We start from the raw sequence: 20,866 nt of genomic DNA, 5'->3' as shown, positions 1-20,866 counted from the left end.
CTCATCTTCATGACGACGAGGCTAAACTGAATGAGCACTTCCACCAAAAGAACAAGAAATTTTGCAAAAGATTGAATTAAGATGACAACATGTATGTCCCCATTTTAGATTTATTACATCAACATATCTTTTGTTTTACCTTCAACTATGTTTTAGAACATTTGTGACTGATGTAATGGGAAACTTTTGCTGTGTTTTTAGGCTTATGAAATCAAAAACATGCATGTATATGTGTTTTTCTCTTTAAATAGAAAATGCTTTTAGTCCATGTTAAACTGATCTTCCATCCAGTTCTTTGTTTTGGGGAATTGACTCGTGGCATAAAAATGATTTGAAAGGAGGCCACAAGTTGTTTCTTTCTGATGTACATAATGCTTTAACTGTCCAGCAGCAGGTCTTTTACTGCCATTTCAGCCTGAAGGTTCCTCATTTCTGAGCAATATTGTGATGCTATACTTGTTTGGAAAAGTGTTCTTGTTTGGCATCTTGTTTAAATGTGAAAAAAAATAAATAAATACTGGAGGAAAAGACTCTTTAAACCCTTTACAAACAATAAAATACAAAGCATTGTCATGCCTGTATGGCATCTTGTTCTACTTTTTCACTGAACTAAAGTTGATCCTGGCTTTTCGGACCATGATCTCAAAACCTCTTCTACGTGTCTATTCATCCATCCGCCCGTCCACTACACTGGTTTACACCATGTGCATGTTTGAAATGTGTAAAATGAGAAATAAACTTTAAGAGGAAAGTTTATGTAGTTATCATTAGTAATAAGTGATTACAACTCGGGGCTCTACTCTTCTTCCCTGATGACGTCTTCAGGGAAGTGAGTCGAGTACAGATCAGAGTGCAGGCGGATTAGCTGAGCCGCTTTCCGTAGCAGAGATGGTAAGTTTGAATTAAATCTTATATATTACAGTCTGTTCAACACTTTACTGTGTGTCCACTTTGTAAATAAACAGCAGCCCGTTTCATCGTGCCGTAACTTATCCGAATCTTTTGAAATGGGAAAGACCAAGAAGCACCGGGCTAACAGCTAGCTAAGTTTGACTGCAGTGTGAGTAAGCACTTCTGGACTTGTTAGCATCTTGCAGCCTCTTTAAAATACGTGGGCAAGGGAATAAGATGTGGATAACATATTTAAAATAATAAACGATTTAAGTGACTAAATAATTCCAAGTTACAGTTCAATACTGTAATTGCGCTGTTTGTTCGTTGACGATTGTTAGCAGGCTAACGCTAACTAGCTAACCGAGGCTAATGGATGTGTCATGATTTTACTTTCGTTTTGCTTCTTATTGTCTATTTATTGTTAATAAACGTGGATAAAGTCGTTTAAGAGTTACACAGATGTCAGCATAATGATGCAATAGTCCACTTAATGTCAGTTAACTCAGGCGAGAATAATAATTAGAAAAAACAAACTGTTAGATCTGAAGAGCTCGCGTTAAGTTCCGATTGTTCTTCCTCAGAGGATCAACCTACATCTTGATCAATTATTCAGCTCTGGCAGCAATTTAAAACTTGACAGGAGAAAACCCCAGGCTGTAGTCAGGCTCAGGACCTTCTGCCGTACTGTTTTTCCACTGGTTATGGACGACTAACGGATTAAACATGCAAGACAATTATGTGAGTTCAGATTGTGTGAATTCTTTAAAACTTAAGTCTCCAAACGTGCTCACATTACATTTCATCTGCAGTTCCGCAACCAGTACGACAACGATGTGACAGTGTGGAGCCCACAGGTGAGCCCATGTTTTACCCCCTCATCTCTGCCTTGTTCATAACACTCACGATCCTGTCATCACGGTTTTATCTCTGTCAATGTGTTCACAGGGCCGCATTCATCAGATCGAGTATGCCATGGAGGCAGTGAAGCAAGGATCTGCAACTGTAGGACTCAAATCCAGAACCCATGCAGTCCTGGTCGCTCTCAAGGTACAAGAACTTTCCATAATATCTGATCATGGTGATTCAATGTAGTTGAGTTCAGGTTAAGATTCATGTTGGTTGAAAACTGCTTTAAGCAGCATCAGTATCAACGTAATGTTCTTTAGATTAGCTATGAACGGCTTTTTGTTCTCGGTGTTTTTATGTTATTCAGTATTTGTGTCATAAAAATGCAGTAATCAGCACTGTGAGGCTGGTTTGAGACTGAGCATCTCTACTTGAAGGACGTATAAGAAAGTCTGCAGTAGATTTAATGGAAATAACAAGTGGCATGTCTATTTTACCTTTTTTAAATCACCTTGTGTGCATTTTATGTTTTGTTTTCTTTGTTTATTAATACAGTCCTTCAATTAATATCAACTGAGAAAATCCATTGTTCCTGTCTAATGTATATATAAAGACTTTGTTCTCTATTAAACTGTCTTTAAATGTCTTTTTCATGGAAAAGTAAAACCCTAATATTTGTTTTGAAGAAAAGAAATAAATTCCTGGAGGAAAAGTCTTTAAACTGTTAAAAAAAAAAAGAACAATATAGTATAGCAGAGTTCAGTTTACTTATGTCTGTGTGACAAATGACTGATCCTTCTCTCTTGTGTTCTGCGACTGTAGAGAGCTCAGTCTGAGCTGGCAGCCCACCAGAAGAAGATCCTTCATGTCGACAACCATGTGGGCATCTCGATTGCTGGACTGACTGCGGATGCCAGACTCCTGTGGTAGGTCACCGCCGGACATTAAATTGCACATTAAAATACACCATTAGTTTTATGCACTCCTGACACCTTCCGTCCCGCAGTAACTTCATGCGTCAGGAGTGCCTGGACTCGAGATTCGTCTTCGACCGGCCTCTCCCCACATCACGTCTCGTCTCTCTTGTTGGCAGCAGTATCCTCTGTAGAGCTGGAGTCTTTATCCAACCTTTCCAAATAAATAAGAGAAACAAGTTGTAATAGGTCTGAACTGTCGACACGGTCCTTAACTATAACTTCAGAAACTCAAATCCCAACACAGCGGTATGGAAGGAGGCCCTACGGAGTCGGACTCCTCATCGCTGGCTATGATGTGAGTCTGATCACACCTGCTGTGGATTTAATGTTTTGCTAAATCATGCCCAGTGATGTGAGGAAAAGCCTAACTTGTTGTTCGTACAGGACATGGGACCTCACATCTTCCAGACTTGTCCATCTGCAAACTACTTCGACTGTAAAGCGATGTCCATCGGCGCTCGCTCCCAGTCTGCACGCACCTACCTGGAGAGATGCATGGACAAGTTCACCGACTGTAAGACCCAGGCTTTCATTTTCCATTCAGTCTATTTTAGTTTGAGAAAATAAAAGTTCGTGTATGTTCTTGGATGGTTACGATGAGATGTGGATTTTGTTTGCCAGGTAACCTGAATGATCTGGTCCAGCATGGCCTCCGGGCGCTCAGAGAAACCCTCCCCACTGAGCAGGACCTCACCACCAAGGTACCACCGCCTCCTCTGTCCAGTCTGGCCTTCTGTTTGTAGGAAAATAGGTCAGAGTGACGGTAATAGTTTCTAATCTTCCACGTGTGTCGTCCTCTGTCAGAACGTGTCCATTGGCATTGTGGGTAAAGACATGGAGTTCACCATCTACGATGACGATGATGTGGCCCCGTTCCTGGAGGGGCTGGAGGAGCGGCCACAGAGAAAGGTACCGCCAGGGCTTCCAACGCCTGTTTTCATACTTTGAGTGCATTCTTTCCCGTGTTAACATGTTTGTTTGCGTCAGGTGGCCCCGCCTGCAGACGAGCCGGCCGCCGCCGCAGAGGCAGCAGACGAGCCGATGGAGCACTGAGCGACTGCAGCCGATCTGACACGCTGCGGAGGAGAAAGTCACGACGATGTGCCACCTGCTTAACTGTTCATCTGAAATGTTCCCTGCTAACATCGATCCGTGTGATGTTGCTTTTGTATGGCTAATGGTGTTCCAATACACAATAAAACTCCTTTTTTTTGGGAGGAATCGTGCTGCTGTGTTTAATTAACATTAGTCAGATGCTTTCAGAGACTTTATTCAACCCAGAACAGAGAAATCTCAGGCAATTAGAAACAATAATGCGGGAAGTCCAAACCTTAGCAACCTCAAAACATGTTTCTCTCACATTATTGTTGCTGGCTTCTCTGACTGCAGGGTAGCACGCCATGTGAATAATGTATGAAAGGAACGGACGCCTGGTGGAGATCGAGACGCCACAGATCGAATGCCGCGATGAATTTCAACACAGGAGATCAGATATCTTCAACACAATGTAACAAAATCCTTTCTGAAGCAATTTCAATTTTATAAATGAAGCAGAATACCTGATGGTTATAATATGATTGAATCAAACAGTGAAGATTTCCTAAATGGGACTCTTTAATTTCCACTCTGTTATTAAGTAGGGAGTGGTTTGTCTACCAGACAGCTTCAGGGTTCAGCAGCAGGAAATCCTTTTGTGAAGAAAACATGATAAAAGGGACTGAATGAAAACCAGACTATTGCAGATGTGAAACCATAAGTTCTACTCTGAATGTCTCGGCTCAGCTTCTGCCAGGCGTTCGTATTTCCTTGCATCTTTCCTCAGATCGTCCAAATCTTTCAACACAGTAAAGACAAGTGAAGCGGCCTCCAGAGCGGTTAGATTTCATGCATCCTCTACACTCATTTCCATTTGATTCATAAGTTAAAGGTCTTGGTGTAGAGCCCCAGTCAGTTGATCGGTCTACAACGTACATATGAAAACAAGCATAAGGAAGAGATGTTTTTATTGCGTACGTCTCAGGAAGTCCTCCTTTCAGCCATTGATACCTACTGTGCAGGAGACGGAGCAGCGTTGGTGGGGCGGGGGCAGCGTTCTTCAGGATGCGTGGAGGTGGGCTCATCCCTTCAGTCTGAAAACTCTTGCTCGATGTTTGAACCGCTGCGTAAAGTCTTAGAAAACAGCTCCGCATAAATACTTAAGCGTTTCCATGCTGTCTCTGAGCCGGGCTTCATGTCAGTGTGCCGCTTTCTTCGCCCTCCTCCTCTTGTTCCTCCGCCTCACCGAGCCGCCGGGCGTCTCCGCTGGCATCGTCAGGTCCTCCACCTTCTCCTCCTCCATCATGGAGGTCACCCTCAGCGTGAGCTCCAGCTCCCTCAGGACTCCCACCAGGTCCTGGTCTGGGACTCCCAGGTCCAGCGGCTCCCCGTCCTCTCTGTGTTCATGCAGATCGGCCTCCTCTTCATTCTCTCCTAAATCAATCTCCTTCTCCACTTCCTCGGACTCCCTCGGACGCTCCGCCTCCTCCGGTTCTCCCCCGGCTGGGAGGCCTCCCTCCTCGGCTGCTGCCCCGTCGGCCTCGCTCTGCTGAGCGTGATGCTGCTCGCTGTGCTGACAGCAGCAGCGGGAGCGCTCCCAGTACGGACCAGACTCCTCAGGATCATCTGGGGAAGGTTTAACAACGCACTGATGAGCTGAAGTGATAAAGAGACTTCATTGAAGAAGTCTATCAAGAACATAGAAAATTGAGAGAGGATGAGGAATCGACGCTCTCTCGCACCTTCCCAGCTGTCCTGCTGCTTCTTCTCTGCAGCCATGCCCTCCACCAGCTGGCCCTCCTGCATCACCCGGGTGATCTCCGTCAGCTGCAGCAGCAGGTTCTCCTCCTGGTCGGCCGTCACCCCCTTCATCCTGCGGCACAGACATGAAGACACACTGTTGCTAACGGCGAAGGCCCGGCGGGAGCAGACGACGTCAGGAGGTCCGTGGAAAACGCTGCACCTGTCAGGACTGTGGTGCGCGTTGGAAACGATGTCCTCCATCACCAGCTCGGTCTCCATCAGCTTCTCCTGCAGCTGAGCCAGCTGAAAGTCAGCTGGAGACACAAAGAAGAAGGATTCAAGCATCTCGGTTCCGCCGTCTGACTGAGGGTTCAGATTAAGGCGGCCAGCGAGACGTACTGATCTTTCTCTTCATGTTTTCTGAGCGCGCTGAAGGAAACCTTCCCTCTGACGGCTTGCTGCTGCCTTTTGATGTGATCTAACAGAGAGACAGTAACAGGATTAAATTCCACAAAACACAACGGAGCAAATCCCCCGATCTCACAGCAGCGCACGTCTGGCTTCAAAGCACTCACACTCAATTTGCTTGTATAAAACAGCTCAGTGGGAATGCGAAGCACCCAGCAAACACATTTTCCTTTGTTTCTGAAACCGCTGTAATGCTTTACATGCAATTTCAGGTGGAAAGTTTGGCAGGATGCTGCGAAAAGACATCATACAGATCATACTGCACGTGTCCAGCAGGTTGAATTTTACCTTAAACAGAATGTAGAGGATGTAGAGTAAGATGCCAAAGCCATACACAGGGATGATCTGTCCCGCCAGGTTGGACTTTCCTCCAGTCCCGGCCCCGGTGCCTGCTCCTTTGGCCCGAGCTATTGCCTCGGGGTTGTGGGCCCTGGAGTACCCGGAACCCGCCGCGGCCGCCCTCTGACCTCGACCCTCCGGAGCCATCTGACGGTGCATCATTGGCGGAAAACGGCCTGAAAATGCAAAAAAAAAATCAGAGTTACCGAATACAGTTAGTTAAGAGGACAGCAATCGAAGAAAACATTACCTACTTTTTTCTCAAACGGATCCCGATATCTACATTTTACATTATACAACAATTCACCTTGATTTTTGCAAATTATGACCCAAATAAATAAATGCCAATTATAATGTAATAATGAAATAATAAAGCTTGCGCTCAAGGTTGGGATCAGTAATAAAATAACGAGAAATGAAAGAGGTGTTTTGGCGCCCCCTCCAGGGAGGATAATGTCAGTGCATGATCAGCACACGCTCGTATGGAAATACTGAAAATTAAGCATAATAACGCAACTCTTTGAAGTTAAAAAAAATTAAAATGTGAATATTATGCAGTATATAAAGAGCAGATGTCAGAATATGAGAAGATATACGCGTGAAAAGCCGCTGAAATGCGACGCACCCTCCGGCCGCTCGGCAGCATCCTTCCTGCCGCGCGACAGCAGCATCTTGGGCAGCAGCAGCGCCACGCACAGCACGAGGCACGTCGCCAGGGTCACCTTCTGGAACGTGGACATGGCCATCCCGACAGGCGAGCGGTGCCCTCCCGGCGGAGAACCCGGGACAGGTGAGCGATGCACGGGGAGGGAGGACAAGGAGGAGGAGGAGGAGGAGGAGGAGACGCGGCGGCAGCTTCCTCCTTTCACCGGAGGAGCGGAAGTGAGCCGCGGCTGCAGTACAAGCATGTGACCAGCAGGTGGCGGCAGAACACCTGCACTGAAGTGCAGCTGGCTGGACATCATGAAGAAGAGAAGCTGGTCTCATCAACTTAATTTTAAACATGTAGAAAAATTATAGGAAGTTTCAAAACAACTATTTCAAGAATCGGTGATAAAATAAATAGTAAATAAAAAATACAAATATAGAAAATCCAATTAATGCAGGCTCATCAAAAAGGTTTAGATGTTTTGAGCAGCATATACAGAGCAATACATCAGTCATAATACTAATGGGTTTGTAAAATGTCTTTTTATATAGAGAAACTAGAAACAAAGTCATCTGTGAGTTTGGTTTTCTGCTCAAAATACACCTCAAGTTCAGCTGTGATTGTGGACTGTGAAAGTGTTTTGTAAGTACTTTCTTGTGTTTTCCATGGACTCTCCAGCAGTCCAGAAAAAAATGTTTATGTCTAGTGACTCAAAGTTGCCTATAGATGAGAATGGTTGTGTCTCTGAGTTTGACCTGTGATGAACTGGAGACCAGTGCTGGTTCTACCCTGCCTTCACCCTCACTCAGTTGAAATCAGCTCCACCACTCCTGATTTGGACAAGGATTAATTTTGATTTTTTGTTTATTTATTTATTTTTTTTTAGATTGATGGCTATATATCCAGTTTTAATACAGTTTCACATTTCTTTGTCTTTACCACAGTAACTTTATTTCAGTTCATACTGATTCACGTGGACGTTTAAAATAGGAATTCTGAAACACTTACAGCAGGTTGGTTTCACTGAGCTTAAAGTCTACGAGGGTTTTTCTGCTGCCACAAAGCAGAGGGTAATTTAAGGTAAGAAGTATGTAGGAATTTTTTTTCTTGCCACACTTATTGTGGCATTTACACTGACTGAGACCTTGACAGCAGCTTTAAATATATGCATAAGAGGGAAAAAGAAACTGCAGCAGAAGATCCTTGATGGCATAAAGCTTTAAGAAGTGCCAGTCATTCTGATGGATCTCACTTCCTGTCCGGTCAGTTCAGATGCATTGCGCTGTGTTCACACTTAAAATAACTGTCTTCATTTTGTCTGGGCGTGGCCCGAGAGCTGCTTCATAAAGAGGTTTTGATTGTGATATGATAGAGGTTTTTGCTTGTTACTCCAGGATTCACCGTTCAGAGCAGTCACATGCAGCCAAACCAGGGCTCCTCTTCATCACAGCTGTGACAAACGTGAACGCGCCATAAACCCCACCAAGCAACCGCCTACGCTCTGAAAAAGTGGCTCATGTCGCGCGAAAGAGTGTTTTTCAGGTATGACTGTGTCAAACACTGTTATTTCATTACTTTAGTCCACATTTACATTTATTCTTCAAGTTGAAATCTGCCTCGCTGAAGCTGCTCTTGTTCTTTCGTGAATGAACTCCGTTTCAGGCCTTAAAGTTCATTTAGGTGTTTTTTAAATGGCTTTACGCAGAGGCTAGTCTTCAAAGAGAACGGATTACGACTCTGTGTGTGTGTGTGTGTGTGTGTGTGTGTGTGTGTGTGTGTGTGTGTGTGTGTGTGTGTGTGTGTGTGTGTGTGTGTGTGTGTGAGCTTGAGAGAGAAATCAGCTTTTACACAGCTTTGGATCTGCTGCGTAACCCTTGAAACGTAACTGACTGTATTTGGTAACATTCCCATTTATTCCAAACTAAAACAGTGACTTAATATGATCATTGTTGTTGTTTGTTGGACAGGTTTGGAAAGTTAATGAAAACATAAAAAACTTCAGCTACACACCGATTTCTATAGTTACACAATCACTGTTAGGTTTGACCATTTCACTTTGCTTCAGAAGATAGAGAATTGTGCACTGCAAAATATTGACTCATTTCTGTGATAAATATATCTCAAGTCAGTGATAATAAAGTATGAATCCTGAAATCACATACATTTCTGGATTTTGTTAATCAATATTATATTTATTATTATGGTTTAACATTATATAACTTTCATAAAGATCCAACAGTCACGTTTGAAATTCTGAAATTAGTGAGGCTGTAGTGAGATTTAGTGTTTGTGGCCACTGTAAATTCAGTCGCAATTTACTGATCTGCCTGAACTGACAGAGACTGAATCGATCACATCCCTTTCATGACTTAAATCTAAAGCAGGCCTCTGAAGTGACCACAGCTTCAGGGAGGAGATCTGGTTCATGAGGCTCTGTCATCGGTGTTCAGAGGAGATTCATGTAGATCTTGATTGTGCACCTGCAGCTGAAACAAACTGTGATGATCACCCATATTTACATGCGTCAGTCTTGTTTTAAATGGACCTGTTCACCTCTCCAAAAGTCATGAAAGTCCAACTTTACCCTGATTTTCTTCTACTCAACTCAAAAGGTTCCCTATATTCCTCAGCTTGTCCTTTATGTCGACTGTTTGTTGTTTGGCTGAGAACATGCCGTGTTCAGAGAGCTTTTCATGTTTTTATCTCTGGAAACAGCTGCCCGCAGAGGTCGTAAAAGGCGTTTGAGAGTAAAATAGTAAGGCTGCGGCCCGGGTCACTAAACAAAAGGCTGAAACTCGCTTTAAAGCTCCATAAAACTGAGAGGAGCTGCAGATTTAACTGATAACTCCACAGAGGCTCCCTCGCTTTCAGGTCGCTGCTCTGTTTTGACTTTATTCACAAAAAGACAATGTTTTGGAAGTTTTATCAGATTGAAGTTACTTTTGGACATGTAAACATGACTTTGACACTTTTAGTGTCTCAGTTCTTTTTTTTCATGTAACTTTTGTTGATAATGATGATTATTTGGGTTTAACTGGTATTTTTCAGAAAAAATCCCTAATTTTCTGCATTATTTAGTGATGGAATACACGAATACAAACTGATTAATGTAAAATCACACAATTTTAATATTTCACTTGTCCTTTAAACAGATCCATTAAAAATCCCCGGTGCTGTCCAATTCTGGCCAGATTAAGACAGGAAAGGAGGATATTTCATCGTCTCCTGCGAGTTTGTTTATCAATTGTAGTGTTTATTTTTTTCTAATCCTTCAGATTTTTAATTATTTTCTTGGTAATTAAGCTCTGACAGAATTTCCCTCAGGGATAATTAAAGTATTTTCTTCTATTCTGAACTATTTTCAGTGGAAAAGCTACATCTATCCATTAAATGAAAAAAGAGTTTTAAGATAATTTGGTTGATTTTGCTCATCAAGACAAGCCATGACTGACAACACGCCTGACGTGGGACGGTTTCTTCCCGTGGCGTCTCTCGGCTCGTCTCAGACTGTAAATAAGGAGAGCGCAGAGTGACATTAAAACCCAGTTTAATTAGCTGAGAAGAAGCATCTCCGGAGCAGAGCGAGGACAGAGCAGCAGCGCGCCGAGACTCCGGTACGACGGAGGCAAGAATACTGCTTCAGTGTCGGGGAGGGGGGGGGGGGGGGAACGTCCTTCAATCCAGCTGGGTCGGGCTCACCGCTAAAAGATACTTGAGCAGCTGCCAGAGAGGACTGGACAATGATGAGGAGCGCTGTGTTTGCGGCCGGACCGGCTCCCCTCCGTCTCTTCATCCTCGCTGAAGGAGACCCTGCAAATTATTTGCAAACAGCAGCTCGTTCTATTTCTGTCCACAGTCCACATTAAGTGCTCTGGAAAATATCATCCCGATAGATTCATAACTCCATTTTCACTCTCTGGATGATCTCGAGTCCGTCTGATTGGAAATGTCAGCGTTAAGGTTAACAGCCTTGCAGCTCTGTAATAAAGAGTTCAAACACGGGCTGCTGGAAAACCAGTCCAATCAGTGTTTTTTTTTTCTTTTTTTCTTTTTCTTTTTCTTTTTCATCCACATCTGATGTGCGCCGCTGTTGGTTTTGACGTCCAGCTGGCGCACAAAGGTCTTTTTTCCCGCCCTGCAGGGGAACAGAAAGAGAGAGAGAAGCATTTAAAAAGAGTTTCCACTTCAATAAAAGCATGCAGTCCTTAAGTATTTCACTAATTGTGATATGATACTGCAGAAGTTGCGTGTGGTTCAAGTGAAGAACAGAAGGCTGTGTGATTTGTGACAGGAGCACTTTGAACTCCTAGAAAAACATTTCTCTCTTTGGAAAACTCTCCTAAACACCTGATATTATTTCATGCTCATATTTTATCCTCACTATGAAAGTTCTTTTACACATAAAAGTCTGAATTGAGCCCGAGATTTAAGGCTATATTGTGTTCTTCTGCATTTATGCCACAGTTATGAAACTGTTTTGCTCTCAGATTGTAAAGAAAATGATTTTTTCTGAATGACCAAGACAATATTTTTCTCTTTTCCCCCCAAATTAAAAAGATGCTTCAAAGTTATTCCAGATGTTTGACAAGCTTTCAGTCATTCAGGCTTCCTTTCTCTGGTGCTTATCTGAAAACAGTGGTTATAAACTTGTTGTCGTCCACGACCCCAAGATTAGATCTGCAGATGTCAACCAAAAAACAAAAGAAAACATGGAGATATAGTTTGTAGAGACTGCTCTTGCTTCTGATTCCCCTGTGTTGGTGAGAGTGGGTGTGTCCACCAGTGTTTGGCTTCAATTATTTCAACCCAAGCCTCCCTCATTAAGAAAAGCAGAAACACTCATCTTTTCTATGTGGATGCAAGACGCTTCTTTAAACCTTCGTTCTATGTTAAATTACACTCAAAAACATCTTCCTTTGCCAAGCGGTTTCATTCCAATTAACTTGGGAACGTTTCACGTATTATTCTCACCAGAAACAATCCTCCATCAAATGTTCCATTCACTCCTGTTTGAGAGACGTTTAGCCGATGTCTGTTCATCCAAAGATCTTCTTTTTCAATAACTCTTTTGCAAGTTTTCTTTTCAAACTTCAGTAGCAGCTAATTAGCTCGGCCCTGAGAGGCTGAGCTTAATGCAGCGTTGTTTCCACATAAAGATTGGCATTTATATGGGCTAAACTGCAGTTTCTAAACTAATAATCCCCTTTGATGAATGCAACTCTTTATTTGCACACAGAAGTCTTAAACCACTCGGGTTTTACACATTATTTGCATTACAGAACAAAATTCCTACGATAAATAATATTCCGCTCTCCATCTGTTCGCTTTGTATAATTTTGGAAGCGAAACATGAAAAAAACCTAATTGGTCTCGGCGGGCCAGCACCATTTCTTCTCTCTTTTTTTTTTTTTTTTTTTTTTTTTTCCTCAGAGTAAATATAGGGCTTATTTTTCTACAAATACAAAAGCGAAACTTGAATTTAACATTATTGAATTCAGTCCTCTCTTTGCAGAAAATATACCTTCTGTTGGAATTTCAGTTTGGCTGTCGCAAACAGAAAACACAGAAATGCGGAAAGTTAAATATTTTGTCTTGCATTAAAACTATTTCTAATTACTGTAATTACTCAATGTCACTTTTCATCCACATTTAATCCCGAAGGAAGAAATCAGACAGCCGAGAAAGAAAAACAACTTTTACAATCAAAACACTGTTAAAAAAATCCAAAATGAGCAGAAGTATTTGAAGAAAATGGGAATAAAGAGCAAAGCTGTTTGGAGATCAAAAAGATATTTTATCACAGTTATAATCTCTTGTTTTAACAGACTACGTTAACTTTATCTGTTAAAGGTATTTTCAGTCTGAGAATGTTAAAATACTCCTGAGATAATAAACCGTGTAAAGATTGAACTATCATAAAGTATAATGTTTATTAACAACGTGTTGTGCTAGAAGGATGAAGTTTTAAAGATCTTCCCTCTGGGATCAATAAAGCATCTCATTATGTTGAAAGTTGAAAAATCATCTTGCAGTTCTGCTCTTTACCACAAGATGGTGCAGTGATTGTCTTTCTTTGAACTGCTCTTTAAATTTCACAACAAAATAAAGGCGTCACCTTGTAAGGCGCCACATTTCACCTCAGTTAGCTCCATATTCTGTTTTCACATGTTTGAATGAGTTTGTTTGTTGTTTGATGGTGAACTCTGAACGACCTGAAATCCTCCCAAAGGAAAGCCTCTCATCTCCCAGAGTCCCTGCAGCGTGCCGGGTGGTGTTGTGCGTTTTATGAACTGTAGCTGTGCAGCTAGCATGCTAATGACAGGCTGGGCCGCCCGTGGTTTGGGAGCGCGCCTCTGAACCGGGCCAGACCCCGAAGCCTCTCTCCGTCATGTGGCTTTCAGCCCTCCTCCCTCCGTCTGACCGCTGCTCGCACGCCCATAACGAGGGCCGACGAGGGACGAGCCAGGGATGTGCTCCGCTCCCCACGGCCCTCATTTGTCTGCCGTTTATAACTTAGAAGTAGATCTGTCGACGTGTTGAAGCCGACGGGCTTTGGCGAGGAGAGCGGCGCTGACGGGGGGACGGCGGCTGCATTCCGTCCCACTGCAGTCCCTTCATCCAGCCTTCATGTGGAACGGTTGGTTTGTAGGTTGTTTTTAGCTTATAATATAAAAGTGCTGACCGCTACACTGCTACCATGCGACGCCGTTACGACGTCCAGCTGCAGGCCTGAGCCAGTCCTTCTGATATTTACATTTAGAAACCAGGAGCACAGCTTCGTAACGCCGGGGACTGGAGATCTCAGCATTTCTCTGAACAGAACTGCTCAGTGTATCGGGACGCAGATGTTTTTGGGCGCAACAGATTTCTGTTCTCCTGAAGTGTACACAGCGTTCCCCGGTTTCAAGTCTGCTGTTTTGAACTATCGACGCAGTAATCCTGCTGCACTCAAGTAAACAGGACAAGACTGGTGCATTCATTAAGAAACAGGCCAGGAAATGACCCGTCCAGGATCATCAGGACAAAGACTGACAAGTGATTTCTGATTTTGTTTTGGTGGTTGAATGTGCGCAGTCTACTGGTGAAGTAGGGTTGGTCACTATAGGGGAGGATATCTTTTAAACCAGTGATAGAAACAATTCAGAAGAAGTAGAAATAAACAGAGCAGAGGGGAAAGGGACTCCAGCACACTGCATCTTGGATGCAGGCAATAAAAACCCCAGACTCAATGTGAAAACAAGCAACAATCTAAAGATGCAGAGACGATTCAAACCTTTGAAAACAATCGTGTGATTTGTGAATTGTTGTGAGAGAAGAGTGACTGAATGGATCAAGCAGATGTTGCTCCACCTCAAGAAATACATTCTCTGCACAAAAAGGCTGAATGTAAAAACAAAAAGAAGCTGAAAACGCTGAGGAAGCAGACTGCACACTGATCAATCAAAGAACTATTCCATCATTTCCTCACTGATTTATTACTTGATACGTTCTGTTCATCTCAGGCTTGCAGAGAAAACAAGCCCCTTTGTTCATTGCACTATTTGCACTTTCTCAACTCCCCTGATGTGCCTTAGCTGGACAGAGCAGGCTATCGTCTGCATAGATGGGATATTCTTCATTTTCTTGGATGCTTTTGTTCCATTAGAAGTTTCTTTGAGTTGACAGACGGTCACTGCTGTGCGTTCTCTCAACAAATTGTAACAAAATAAGGAAAAAAAAGTGGCCATGGCTGTAAAATTTGTAATTAAAAAAGTAATAAATCATGGACAAGAACAATAAAAGGAAATGTTGTCTCCTTGCTGGAGGCCTGTTGATCAGTGAGCATTTGCGCTGCTGCTTCTCAGTCTGTTTCATTTGTGCCTCACGGATCCTCAAGTTTCGCCACAAGTCGCATAAAAGCACAAAATTACTAAACATCAATCTGTTTCTTTGTGCCGCCCTCCACAGCGAGCATACGCCTCCCTGCTGAATGTCACATTACTCCAGGTTTTTCAGAGATAACGCGCTGCAACACATCTTGGCCGGGTTTCTAATGTCCTCCGCCTCGGGCTCTGAAGTCCCATGGCTACATATGGTCATATTGGGGATGAGCTCTTCAGCTCAACTTGTATACCTTCCAGATATCTCGGCGCATGCTTTAGTTCAAACTGTCAGAACAGCTGTCCGAGAGCGAGACCGCGATCCGTCCTCATCAGAGCAGTACCTCTTACTGGGGCTGCCGCTCGCCGCCGCCGCCATTGAGATGGCCTCCTTCGTAGTCCAGCTGGCACAGGATCATGTTGTTCTTGAGGAAAAACTTGTCTCCCACGCAAAATCTGCGGCGAGAGGAATAAAAATATGGATCTGGGTCTTTGCTGAGGCTGAAGTGAATCACGGGGTCCCGCAGGAGCGTTTCAGGCATATTTTCAGCCTCCCATCCACCGCTATGATAATCAGACAAATTAATCTTGCATGATTGCTGCCTGTTTAACTATCCAAGTCATATACAAAGTCTTTAACCCCGTGAGGTTTGAAGCCGCGCAGTGGATTTCATCACATTGTGATTACAACGCTTTGGTAATATGCTCTTAATGACCGGCGAGCGCACCGGTACACCTCCCAGATAAGTCAACTGAATTTGATCTCCCCGGCTAATTGCTCCCCTAATCTTACCTCTGGCGGCAGAGCTGACAGGCGAAGCAGTCTAAATGGTAGACGTTGTCTCTGGCTCTCATCACCATCTCAAAGGCAGGGATCAGCTTACTGCAGGCAGCGCAGTTCCCCGTCACCCCGAAGAGCCTGCGGAGGGAGAGAGGGCGACAGGCGGGCCGGTCAGCCGGACGCACACACGGATACATTTCAGCCAAAAAAGCTGCAACGAGGAACAAAAAAAAAGAAAGAAGAAAGAAAAAAAACACTTAAATGAGAAGCATAAAATGTATCCCTCTCCATCTCAATGAACGTCCAGGATGCTGCTCATGCACCATTTGCAAATAATCACTTTAATTACCGCTGGTAGTGATGAGCCGCGCCGCGTTTCCTCCACATTATTGATGGCTGTCTCTGCCTCCAATAACACACAGCTCTCGTCGCGTTATATTCAAGTGCAGCCGAGTGTGAAAAACCATTCAAATCAACCCCCGTAATTGTAATTATGAGTAGATGATAGGATGAGCTGCTCATAATAAGAACTGCAGCCGTGTCATTAAAGTGTGGCTGCAACTAATCATTAAGTTTATTATCGCCCAATCTGCCGATTCACCAGTCCAAAAGCTGAAGTTTCTACCATTGGGGGGGGGGGGGGGTGAGCAAGAAGAGGCATGAAATGTTCACATTTTCTGAAGCTGGAAGCAGAAAAAGTTCTATCTTTGCACTTGTCAACGGGCTGAAGTGATGAACTGGTTCGGCCCTGCGACACACTGCTGTCAACAGGAAACTAACAGATTCATTCATTTGCTCTGAGCTCCTCTGGACTAGTTGGACTAACTATTCTTTTATATCTGCTTTGAATCAATAATAATTGGAAAGAACTGTAGTGCGGAGCTGCTGTCTGGTACGTCGTCTGATTAAAGGCTGAGCGAAGCAGTTTGTGAGCTTGGAACAAAGCGAAGCTGCTCCTGCTCCTATTCTGCCAGCACTGTGTGAAGGCCGGGTTGCAACTTCTCTTCTTCTTCTTCTTCTTCTTCTTTTTTTTATCTGTTCTAATCAAACTTCTGCACACAACTTATTTCACCACACGTGTGAGTGTGGAGAATATCAAATATTTCTGGATTACTGCTGCTCAGAAGATCTACGGCTGATAGAAAGCAGCACAGCGGAGATTAAATGATAGGAAAATGTCACATTTTATAGGAAAATGTCACGTACTCTGAGGAGCGGGTGGATGAGAGTCAATTTATCACACCCCTCTGAAAGCAACAATTTATCTGACAACTTTTGAACCCTGTCCTCAAACTACCTGGGAACAAACTCCGGCGTCGTCTTGAACAGGCAGAGCCGGCCAGCTGCAGATGGCCTCACCTCTCATTCACCTCTAACAGACTGAACAAATAGCTCCCTAAGAGCCTGACACACATGGAGACAAGTGGCCGCCGCTGATTTCCATATTCCATTAGAGGCCCGATAGAAAAGGGAGGTTTAGGTGGAACAGTGGTGGAGGGGGAAGGAAGGAGGAAGGAAAAAAACAACATCCCAGGAAGGAAGGGAAAAGCAGCGCTGGGCTTATGTGTCTCACAGCCCGGGACAACAAATGGAAAACGTCATCAAACGAGTGACCAGCGCGGGAACAAAAGCGAGTCCTAATTAACAGAATGTTCTAATCTAACGAGCCTGAGTCCTTCACAGGCACCTGGTGGGTTTTTTTCCCCGGCTCCTTAACGAGGCTACGAAGCTCAATGCTAATTCTCTACTAATGGTCCAATTAAAAGAAATCACATGGTTTTAATCCTGCTCTTCAAAGGCTTTTGGTCTGCACCCTTGCAATGATGAGGAAAACAGGAGGCAATCTAGCCAATTTAACTGTCAAAAGGGGTTTTGGTCTCTTAAGTGCAGCGCTGCTAATGAGCGACTTAGCTCCAACCAAATCCAGCTGGATTGTACATGAGACTAACACATGAGTTCAGCAATGTGGCGGAGATATCAGGAGTTCTCCTGCTGACCTGACACCAGACGTCGTTATTTCAGGCAAGAAAAATTGAGGCTATATAACTCTCACAAGAGCCGTTCGAGGCCGGCTTAAGTTTGTGTATAAGTGGTGTCACGGAGATTCATGGCCCCGAGATTGTTGAGGTGAAACCCAAAGCATACTTAAAACACACTTAGGCATATATTCCCTCTACGAGAGGCGATGAGCAGCCTCACTCCAAAAGCCGTCATGAAGACCATCGACCAGCGTTTATCTTTACTTGAGCGTTTTACAAGGGCCGTTTGAAACCTGCTGAGTGTTACGAATGTCTGCCTCCCTGCACGGCGGACACAGATGAGGGGCGCACGCACACTTCCTCGACTCGGAGTCATGTAAGTAAATATGAAAAGGTTTGGAGAGTCTAAACATTTAGTTGTTAGTGAGAACATAAGAGGCGACATGTCTGGACCCTGAACTCCAACTATCAACATCTCAAAAGAGACACTCTGCTGGTTTCTCTGGGTTGAAGCAGCAGCTGGTTGAAACTACAATGGAATTTTAAGGACTAAGAACGTTTCCTTACACAACTCCAGCAAATACGCAGGGCCTGGCTAGCAATTCATGCCTGTTTCCAGTCTTTATGCTAGAAGAAACTAAACTGGAAATCGACGCTAACATCTTTTTGATGCCGCTCCTCACTATGCTTACTGTGTGTTTCTAATCAGTAGCTCAGTCTTGGCGTTTCCCTCTGTCTCCGGTCTTAATGCTATGCTAAGTGAATGACTCAAACCTTACTGCAGGACTCTTTGGAGTAGGATCTTGTTTTTACCATTATTAAATCCTCACATGCCTTACTCCGGTTTACTCTCATTAGTCTAACTTTGACCACGTTGTTTGCAGTCTTGACTTGTCCTCGTATGATTTCTACAGTTTAGTACCAAGAAAAACAAGTCAGCCTTTAAGTTCATTAAAAATGCTAAGAAAAGAAAGCCTGGCATTCGTGAAGCACCAGCAGCACTGTTCTGGCTTCTGTCTGGATTTCTTTGACAAAGAGTCAAAACATACCTAAAGGTCAGCGGCTTGCTGGTTGTGTCACTGTTCTCTCCAGACTCTTACATTTTTGTCCAAACTCTTAGAAACTCAAAGCTGACTCATACATTTCTGATCTGCTCTTTTGAAGCCTTCAAACTCGTTTACGTTTTGAGGAACTGCAACACAGTCCGTCTTAAAACACAAGTCCTGGAAACCCACAAGTTTTGCCTTCAATAGTGAAGAAACGATGGCGTCAGGTGGTCAAGGAGGTTTTGTCTCAATAGCATGAAACAGTCTGGAGTAGCTCATCCAAACCTGGGACGAACACGGCTGGACTCACATTTTACTTTTTCACTGAGGTGACGCCAAAAAACAGAGAATGGTTGATTCTTTGTATGAGCAGTCGGCTTCTCTCCTCATCCCAGTATTGACCTGACCCTGATTCACAGGCCTCACGCTCTGCACTTCATCTCTTTCATGGTTTCTGGAATGATTTGTGGCGAAGCGGCACAATGCGGCCAGTCATCCTCCACTACCCCGCAACGCCGCCGTACCTCAGGTAGTCTCTGCGGCAGAGGATGAGGTTGGCCCGGGTGTAGAGGGTGGAGCCCAGGCGGCCCAGGCGGCAGTCGCAGCAGGCGCACTTCAGGCAGTCCTCGTGCCAGTACCGGTCCAGCGCCTGCAGCATGAAGCGGTCCCGGATCTTGCCGTTGCAGCCGGCGCAGCCCCTCGGCTTCTCTCTGGACTGGAGGGACACCAGAGACACACCTGGCAGGAGGCAGGTCCAGCAGGACCACAGCAAGACAAAGACAGCTAAAGTTACAGTCAAGCTCTGACTGGTCTGATCTAGGTTTGCTGAAAAGCTCTTAGTCCTGTATCCATCATCATTTATCCAACAACAGATAGCAGGCGGCTGGATCTCAGCTGAATAGGTACACTCTGGACACATCTGTTTCTGGATGAGAAAACGATCAGTGCATTGGAATAACATGCAAACTCTGACCCAGTCTCAAACCTGTCATGGTACACATTTCATTTCTCCTGTTATTTTGGGAGTCTGACTCATTTCAGGCTCCATGGTTTCCTCTAACTCTTCCTGCCATGATGTCTTTCGCCTGTTTCTCAGTGTGTGACTGTCCTCCTCTGGTGTCTTCTGGTTGTTGGTTCATCCTGTGTGTCTGCTTGGGTTACATTCCGGAGCCTCCGCATTTCTGTGATCTCCATTTTTTGGCGTTCTGGGAATTTTAGTCTTTTGTGTTCCAATAAAATGAGCTCCTGATCCATTAGTGATGGTGCCTGGCATCTTAACCACCTTTCAGCAAACCCTGACAGAACCGTAATGACTGCAAACTACAAGAAAACATTCAAGCCCTCTCCTGAATGTACAGTCTAATAATCTCTGCCATTATTTCTACTTTCACAAAGTTTTTTTTTTACATCACATGACCTTACAGATGATCTGTCAAAATGCAGTAAAGTCCTGGTTTGTGACAGAACCAGTGGTCTCAGTGCTGAAGACTTCCATAACAACATTTCCTGACAGTCGAAGAGCTGGACTGCATCTCTGTACTTACTCTCCTCCTTATCGAGCACCATCCTCTCGGAGAACAATCCAACAACAGGAGGAATGCCAGAGAGAGAGAGGGAGAGAGAGGGAGGGAGAACCGGGAGAGAGACGCTCAAACTTCTGCCCACGCTCCTCACAGTCCCCGAAGAGGAAGAGGGAGGCGAACAGCCATGGGAGGCGGCCGCTTCTCGCCGGCTCCGCCGCGCAGAAAACAACCCGCGGAACGGATGAAAGCGGCGGCCCCGGGTATCACCCAGCAGGACCGGAGAGATGTCCTCGAACCAGGAGGGGCTGCCTGCGCCTTATCTGGGCTGATGTCAGTGCGCAAGTATTTCTGTCTGTGCTGCTCAGGCTGCGGCGGTTCCCCTCAAATGAGCCCTGCACGGCAGAGCGAAGCCTCTCTCTCCCTCCCTCTCTCTCTCTCTCTCTCTCTCTCTCTCAGCCCTCCCTCCCTCTCTTTCTCTCCCTTTCTGCAAAAAAAAAAAAAACTCCCACAGTCAAATGGTTTTTTTTTTTCTCCTCAACGCTGCGTGCTAATTATATAAAGTCATTATGCTGAGATCTGATAGTAACCGCCCCCTCCCTCTCCGAATCAATTATTCAATACACAGTCACACACCAGGACAGCCCGGGCCTGAGGTGTTTTAGAATGAGCTTATTCAACTCCAAGGACACCAATTATCTCCAGGGCGCCCAGTAGTCAAAGCTGTGGC

The 20,866-nt window shown here is 44.4% G+C and overlaps 3 protein-coding genes across 4 annotated transcripts; 1 reads left to right on the top strand and 2 right to left on the bottom strand.

Annotated features, from left to right (window-relative positions):
* The first annotated feature begins 807 nt into the window (after positions 1-807).
* psma1 (proteasome 20S subunit alpha 1) lies at positions 808-3,938 on the top strand. Its single transcript, XM_030096651.1, has 10 exons — positions 808-891; positions 1,704-1,748; positions 1,840-1,941; positions 2,563-2,666; positions 2,747-2,835; positions 2,942-3,012; positions 3,102-3,231; positions 3,339-3,418; positions 3,522-3,626; positions 3,705-3,938. The coding sequence occupies exons 1-10, from the start codon at positions 889-891 to the stop codon at positions 3,768-3,770; spliced, it is 795 nt and encodes a 264-aa protein (XP_029952511.1). The 5' UTR covers positions 808-888; the 3' UTR covers positions 3,771-3,938.
* Positions 3,939-4,027: 89 nt separating this feature from the next.
* ric3b (RIC3 acetylcholine receptor chaperone b) lies at positions 4,028-7,134 on the bottom strand. Of its 2 annotated transcripts, none has more exons than XM_030096645.1 (6): positions 6,927-7,134; positions 6,252-6,483; positions 5,895-5,973; positions 5,716-5,809; positions 5,495-5,625; positions 4,028-5,378 (listed from the first exon to the last, which is right to left on the bottom strand). In XM_030096645.1, exons 1-6 carry the CDS (start codon positions 7,046-7,048, stop codon positions 4,951-4,953), a joined length of 1,086 nt encoding a protein of 361 aa, XP_029952505.1. In that variant the 5' UTR covers positions 7,049-7,134; the 3' UTR covers positions 4,028-4,950. The 2 variants fall into 2 exon arrangements, with proteins under 2 accessions (XP_029952505.1, XP_029952507.1); XM_030096647.1 differs by having other exon boundaries at positions 6,252-6,478; positions 6,928-7,134.
* A 3,858-nt stretch (positions 7,135-10,992) lies between these two features.
* On the bottom strand, positions 10,993-20,543 carry LOC115392125 (rhombotin-1-like). The gene is made up of 5 exons (XM_030096659.1): positions 20,161-20,543; positions 19,141-19,354; positions 15,604-15,729; positions 15,155-15,266; positions 10,993-11,086 (listed from the first exon to the last, which is right to left on the bottom strand). The coding sequence occupies exons 1-4, from the start codon at positions 20,180-20,182 to the stop codon at positions 15,158-15,160; spliced, it is 471 nt and encodes a 156-aa protein (XP_029952519.1). The 5' UTR covers positions 20,183-20,543; the 3' UTR covers positions 10,993-11,086; positions 15,155-15,157.
* Positions 20,544-20,866: the final 323 nt, after the last annotated feature.

The sequence above is a fragment of the Salarias fasciatus genome, chromosome 7 (assembly GCF_902148845.1).
Source record: "Salarias fasciatus chromosome 7, fSalaFa1.1, whole genome shotgun sequence".
Classification (NCBI taxonomy): Eukaryota; Metazoa; Chordata; class Actinopteri; order Blenniiformes; family Blenniidae; genus Salarias; species Salarias fasciatus.
Note: the sequence above shows the minus strand (reverse complement) of the source record. Positions and strands in the feature narration are given on the sequence as shown.

Coding starts and splice junctions, on each gene's coding strand:
- psma1 (XM_030096651.1), top strand. Junction 1,749..1,839: donor TGACAGTGTGGAGCCCACAG/GTGAGCCCATGT, acceptor ATGTGTTCACAG/GGCCGCATTCATCAGATCGA. Junction 3,013..3,101: donor TCCTCATCGCTGGCTATGAT/GTGAGTCTGATC, acceptor TTGTTCGTACAG/GACATGGGACCTCACATCTT.
- ric3b (XM_030096645.1), bottom strand. CDS start 7,048: ATGGCCATGTCCACGTTCCAGAAGGTGACCCTGGCGACGTGCCTCGTG. Junction 6,484..6,926: donor GCTGCCGAGCGGCCGGAGGG/TGCGTCGCATTT, acceptor TTTTTTTGCATT/TTCAGGCCGTTTTCCGCCAA. Junction 5,379..5,494: donor GCAGCAGGACAGCTGGGAAG/GTGCGAGAGAGC, acceptor AACCTTCCCCAG/ATGATCCTGAGGAGTCTGGT.
- LOC115392125 (XM_030096659.1), bottom strand. CDS start 20,182: ATGGTGCTCGATAAGGAGGAGA. Junction 19,355..20,160: donor GGTGCTCGATAAGGAGGAGA/GTAAGTACAGAG, acceptor GCCTCCTGCCAG/GTGTGTCTCTGGTGTCCCTC. Junction 15,730..19,140: donor TGCCGCAGAGACTACCTGAG/GTACGGCGGCGT, acceptor CTCCCTCCGCAG/GCTCTTCGGGGTGACGGGGA.